The sequence below is a fragment of the Phyllostomus hastatus genome, unplaced genomic scaffold (genome assembly GCF_019186645.2).
Source record: "Phyllostomus hastatus isolate PE091 unplaced genomic scaffold, TTU_PhHast_1.1 phas_contig_210, whole genome shotgun sequence".
Classification (NCBI taxonomy): Eukaryota; Metazoa; Chordata; class Mammalia; order Chiroptera; family Phyllostomidae; genus Phyllostomus; species Phyllostomus hastatus.
Window position 1 is genome coordinate 30258263 of NW_025333737.1, and position 6097 is coordinate 30264359.

At 62.6% G+C, this 6097-nt stretch overlaps 1 protein-coding gene across 1 annotated transcript; it reads right to left on the reverse strand.

Moving 5' to 3' along the window:
• Nucleotides 1-244: 244 nt before the first annotated feature.
• Nucleotides 245-4553, reverse strand: LOC123817487 (keratin, type I cytoskeletal 14). The gene is made up of 8 exons (XM_045837192.1): nt 3932-4553; nt 2778-2860; nt 2048-2204; nt 1722-1883; nt 1514-1639; nt 1200-1420; nt 1062-1105; nt 245-511 (listed from the first exon to the last, which is right to left on the reverse strand). The coding sequence occupies exons 1-8, from the start codon at nt 4463-4465 to the stop codon at nt 417-419; spliced, it is 1422 nt and encodes a 473-aa protein (XP_045693148.1). The 5' UTR covers nt 4466-4553; the 3' UTR covers nt 245-416.
• Nucleotides 4554-6097: the final 1544 nt, after the last annotated feature.

Here is a 6097-nt window from a genome sequence, read left to right on the forward strand (position 1 = left end):
TGAATGAATGAATGCATGTGCCTCCATGCCCTGGGAGACACCACTCATGACCTGGTGCACACTTCCTTCGTCTGCATCTTTGGAGATGGTGAAAGTCATCCCGGGACCAGAGCCCAGTCCTCCTCCAGGCCCTTTCTCCCAGTCCCAGAGGCTACACAGCCAGGTGCTATGATGAGTTTCAAAAAGATGCTTCCCCCGCTTCCCCCCACCCCCACTGCTAACAATGACCAGGCAGAGGCGGGAGTTGTGCAACTCGGACAATGAAGCTTTATTGCGTGCCAGGAGGGGGCAAGGGGGGGCAGGGCTGAGGTGTAAACTGCTTGTGGGGCAGGGGGTGCGTGAGAGGGGTCCCCTGGTGAGATTCCCCGGTGTGTGGAAGGGCGCTTCCTAGGCCTGAGCAATGCTGGGCAGCCTTATTAGTTCTTGCTGCGAATGACCTGCTCGTGGGTGGACACCACCTTGCCGTCGTGCACATCCATGACCTTGGTGCGGATCTGGCGACTGGAGGACACTGGGGAATAAGGGAGAGGAGGCGTCAGCGGCGGCGAACACGCAGTGAAGAAATAAGAAGTGGGGGAGGCCAAGGAGTGGAGAGGAATTGGATGAACTGTCTCCCTGCTCCCCTTTCCCCCGGTTCTCTCTTCATCCGCGGCTCTTGCGCCAGCACTGATGCAACCAGCACACCTCCCTCTCCGGTCAGGGCTCCCTAAGGCCAGGGCAGACTCTGTGTCCTCAGACCCGAGGCTCCTAAGAACTCAGGTGGACCTGGTTCCATCCAGAGTGACCCAAATAGACCCAGATGGACCCACGGCGGACAGAGCCCTGTGGGGTCCTGTCCATGGTGCTGACCACCAGAACCATGCAGTCTGCCGCATGGATGACAAAGGTAAAAAGTGGAAGCCACCAGCTCCTAGCTCTAAGAAGGGTTTAGAAAGGGGGGTTTGTAAGGGACACCGGGTGAAAAAACTCTAGCTCAGTCTTCAAGAAGCCCCTGCCCGACACCCAACGCCTGCTGGGAGACCGGGGGTGGTCCTGGTGCTGGGTGAGGAGGAAGGTCTTACCATCTCTGGACGACTGAGAGCCAGAGGTGAACTGGGAGGAGAGGCTGTGAAGACAGAAAGGGGTGAGATTGTTAAACACGTGGGGGGCGGTGAGTGAATGGTGAGGGGTTGGGCCAGAAGGGAGGGCCGGGCACTCACTGGGCGTCCTCGCCCTCCAGCAGGCGGCGGTAGGTGGCGATCTCCTGCTCCAGCCGCGTCTTCACGTCCAGCAGGATCTTGTACTCCTGGTTCTGCTGCTCCATGTCGCAGCGCAGCTGGGCCAGCTGCTCCTCCACGCTGCCGATCATCTCCTGGATTTGGGCCAGCTGCATGCAGTAGCGGCCTTTGGTCTCCTCTAGGCTGCTCTCCAGGGATGCTTTCTGCGAGGGCGGGAAAGAGGATTAGGGGTCGTGGAGTCGGCCATTCTCTCCCTGTTAGACCTGGGCCCACCCAGCACGGACAGCGCCCCCTACCATGCTGAGCTGGGACTGCAGCTCGATCTCCAGGTTCTGCACGGTGCGCCGGAGCTCGGAGATCTCGCTCTTGCCGCTCTGCAGGGCCTCGGTGTTGGTGGCCACCTCGCGGTTCAGCTCCTCCGTCTGCAGAAAACAAAGTGTCATGCACCCTGGAAAGTCCTGGGAAGCAGATGTCCCAGGTCCCTTCCACCCGAGCGGCACCCACCTTGCTGAAGAACCATTCCTCGGCGTCCTTGCGGTTCTTCTCCGCGATCTTCTCGTACTGGTCGCGCATCTCGTTGAGGATGCGGCTGAGGTCAACGCCGGGGGCGGCGTCCATCTCCACGTTGACGTCTCCGCCCACCTGGCCTCTCATGGAATTCATCTCCTGCACAACCACAGGACAGTCCCCAGGGGGAGCCTCGCTATGGCAGCCGAATGGGCTTCCCCCGTCAGAGGAGTTGCTGGCCTGGACATGGCCCTGGACCATCTCGAGTCCATCCCTTCCCTCCCAGCTCATCTTCTAGGCTGGCTTCTCCAGTTAGCTCTCACCTCCTCGTGGTTCTTCCTCAGGTAGGCCAGCTCCTCCTTCAGGCTCTCGATCTGCATCTCCAGGTCAGCTCTGGCCAGGGTCAGCTCGTCCAGCACCCTGCGCAGGCCATTGATGTCGGCCTCCACGCTCATACGCAGGTTCAGCTCCGTCTCGTACCTGGAAGGACCCCAAAGAAAAGTAGTGAGATGCCCGTCCTGACCACACTAGAGGTTTTGTTCTCTTTCCCCCATCCGCTTCTTCCCATAGCTGGCACCCCCAGTGTGGTTTGGGGAGCCAGCCTTGAAAACAGCACGACACCCATGGATTGCTCACATCTGAACATTCCTGGGGTGGGGGGAGTGGGAGGCGGCAGGGAGCAAGGCAGCTGATCTGATCATGTTACAGGATTCAGGGAAGGGAGATGCCGCTAGCTTCGGTCAACAACAGCACACAGGGCCTCCAAATGCGGCTGCCTCCCAAACTTCAGGGGCACATGGGGAAGTGGGGAGTGCCTTTCCCTAAAACAGCCGCTCCCCAACCTGGCTGTGGATCAGATTCGCCCAGGGAGCCTGTTAAAATAACCGAACCAGGACTCCAAGGGTGGGGCCCAAGAATCTGGCATTTTTATAAGCACCCTAACGGGTTTTCACACGGCCATCCTGACGCCGGTCAGCTCTGTTTCGGGAACACTACTCCAAAAACACCCCACCCCGGGAGTCTGGCCGTGCCGGGCCGCCACTGCGAACTCACTTGGTGCGGAAGTCATCTGCGGCCAGGCGGGCGTTGTCAATCTGCAGGACAACGTTAGCATTGTCCACGGTGGCCGTGAGGATCTGCAACGGAAAAGGGGCACGAGTGGTCAGTCGAATGGTCATCCATCGCTCGCCGGTCTTCACAGCAGCTGGCTTCACACTCTGGCCCGAGGACCCCCTGGTCCCACCAGCCTTCTCCACAGCAGCCTCAAGGGGGCACCTGCAGTCGTCCAGCTGTGGCCCGGGACTTGGCTGACTCGTGGTCAACAGAGAGAGGAAGCAAGAGCCCTGGGCTTAGAGTCCAAAGCTCTTGAGTTCTGGCTGTGGTTTTACCACTGGCCTGCTGCGAAACCTGAGCCAACTCCGGGGGCTTGAACGCCCCTCCAATGAGACCCGATTCTCCACCTGAATCCTGCCCCTGCACAGGCCAGCCCTGCCAGCCCCCCCAGCCAGCACAGACTCCTTTCCAAGCCCCCAGAACATGGGGCCTCGGGGGGAGCTTTCACAGCAGGTGAGACCCAGGTGGTGCAAGGGGTCAGAAAAGACCCCCTCAGGTGACGGGGGAGCAGGGGCCTGGAGTCAGATGACGAAAGCCCCCCAGGATCCTTCCTGCAACGGCTCGGGGGCACCAGATGTGGGCTCGCTGCCACTGCGTCTCTGTGGGTTTTCCGGGCCCGCCCGGCTGTGGGGAGGGCCGACGGGTGCCAGGGCTCATGGGCGGCAGCCGCCACAGCCCAGACTAATGAGCTAATGAACGGTTTGGGTGTCTGGCCTGGTCCCGTTACAGCCTAGCTCCTCCCCCGTGCTGGAGAGCAGGTAGCTGTCTCCCAGGCTGGCAGGTGGAGGGCAAGCGTTCCAGCCTCAGCTGGGAGCCCCTGGGCAGGTCACAGCACCACTCAAAGCTTCTTCCTCCGTAAAATGTAAGGGAGAGAACTCCTGGTCTCATAGGGTCTGAGGATCTGGAGCCCAAGAGGGCGTGAGCAAGGGGGTGGGGGAGACTGTCCTCCCACTGCCCAGCTCTGCCGGGATCATCCAGAGCCAGAGGAAGGCACCTGTCCCAGAAATCTAAAGGTGCTGGTGGCCTGAGGCACCTGTGGCTCCAGAGTCAGGTAGCTGGAACGACGCCTCCGGCTGCCCACCAGGTTCACCCACCTTGTTCCTCAGGTCCTCGATGGTCTTGAAGTAGGGGCTGTAGTCCTTGGTCTCAGCGGGCCGCTGCCTCTGGTACCAGTCTCGGATCTTGACCTCCAGGTCGGCGTTGGCCTCCTCCAGGGCACGCACCTTGTCCAGGTAGGAGGCCAGGCGGTCGTTGAGGTTCTGCATGGTCACCTTCTCGCTGCCCACCAGGAGCCCACCGTCACCACCACCCAGGCCAGCACCGAAGCCGCCACCGCCGAAGCCACCGCCAAAGCTACCACCATATCCTCCACCGAAACCACTTCCCAGGCCTCCACCGAAGCTGCTACTGCTGAAGCCACCGCCATAGCCGCCCCCCAGCCCGTAGCCACCCCCGGAGGAGTAGCGGGAGGAGGACACGGACATGCCCCCGAAGCCGCCGGAGGCCCGGCATGACCCTCCGGCCAGGACAGAGGACATGCGGCTGGAGCCCCCGCCAATGCCCCCGCCAATGCCGCAGGAGCCCTTCATGGAGCTGGAGGAGGTGAACTGGCGGCTGCAGGTGGTCATGGTGCCGAGCAGGGAGGAGGCGCGTGAGCGAGCGAGTGAGTGAGTGAGTCGGCAGAGAGAAGAGGAAGGTGCTCAGTGAGTGGGAAAAGGCTGCAGGTGTTTTATAGTCCTGAGTAGGGGGCGGGCCCGGCACTTCCCGGCCTCCTGGGCTGTCATCGCCCGCGGGCAGTGCCAGCTCCCAGCCAGGTCCCTCCTCTCCTCTGCCTTGTCACGTCTTTCATACTTTACTGGAAACTCATTGTTCGGGGTGTTTTGGGTTTCTTGTCCCGCTGGGCGCGGTTCGCAGGGGAAGGCGCGGGCCTGCGGGCTACGCTTTCCTATCCGGCCCGGGGAGCCAGGGCTGTCGGCAGCCGGCGCGCCGGGCTCAGCCGGCTGGCAGGGAGCAGGGCCTCTGCACCGTCAACGGGGTGCCTGCGAGCTCCCCGTTAACTTCGTGAGACGCAGTCCTCTCAGAGCGAGCCCACAGCTCAAGGTGGCGCCTGCCTGGAGGAGCACCCGCACGGCAAGGCCACGCCTAGCACAGAGATGCCCCCGCAGCGCTGCCATCTATGAAAAGAGACAGGGAAGTCGGGGGCCCTCCCAGGTCTCACTTGCTGGACTTTGCGAGGGACCCGCCACATCCCTGAACCATCCCAGCTAGTCCCTCGGCTCAGGCCTCCCCTCTGACACCCCCGTGGAAGGGAAACCCAGGCAGCCCTCCCCCGCCCCCCACCCCGGGCACAGACTCCAGGAGCCTCCACACACCCGTGGACAGACCCACGGCGCTGGCCACTCAGTCTGGCCTGAGGCCAGGGGCATCACGGGCCCAGCCAGAGGAGGCACCGGGCAAGCGCAGGCAGCCGGGGAGTCTTGGCCCTGCCATTTACTCCCGCGTGACCCAGGATCTGACATGTCTCTGAGCTTCAGTTTGCTCATCTGTGAAGTGGGAGCAAACCCCATCCACTCTGCCTACCGCAGAGTCAGCTCCCAGAAGCCAACTCAGCAGTGTGTGTGCAAGGGTTCTGTATGCCCAGTGTGGCACAAAACTGGCTGGCACTGTCGTAGCCCCTTCTGGGCTCCCGGGAAGGGGGGCAAAGCAGCACCCTTGGGACAGGCCCGGCAGGGCCTCTGTGCTTCCAGCCCCAGGGATCTTCCCAGGCTCCCAGGGCAGCGCTGATGGGAGGGGCTGGCTCAGGTGCCGCTATGAAAGCCCCTTGTGGACCTGGGGGGAGGAGGGAGGGAGTACAGGCACCTAGCAGTACACTCGAGGGCCCCTGACGCCTGAGGCCCTGAGGGCTAGGGGACATTTCCAGGGGCCCATTTTTGTTCTGCCTGAGAGAACTCAGCTACCCCTCGTCTCCCAGACAACCCGCAAACGTACCCCTGCGGTTGCACCCCGCCTTCCCGCCAGCCCCTCAGCCTCACAGACCCCGGGGCACGTTGGAGGAATGTGGTCCTGTCTGGGGCTGCCCGACACGTCCCATCTCCCCAGACAGGCCCCAACAGCCCCCGCTGGAGGCTCCAACGCTCTTCTGATGATCAGCTGCTCCCGCAGGAGAACCAGCGCCTCCCTCTCCCCCGCCCCTCACCGCCGTCGAAGCACATGTCCGGGAGCGGCCCCCACCCCCAACCCGGCCCAGGCGCCACTCACAG

Coding starts and splice junctions, on each gene's coding strand:
- LOC123817487 (XM_045837192.1), bottom strand. CDS start 4,465: ATGACCACCTGCAGCCGCCAGTTCACCTCCTCCAGCTCCATGAAGGGC. Junction 1,421..1,513: donor TGCAGTCCCAGCTCAGCATG/GTAGGGGGCGCT, acceptor CCGCCCTCGCAG/AAAGCATCCCTGGAGAGCAG. Junction 512..1,061: donor CTCTCAGTCGTCCAGAGATG/GTAAGACCTTCC, acceptor CTTATTCCCCAG/TGTCCTCCAGTCGCCAGATC.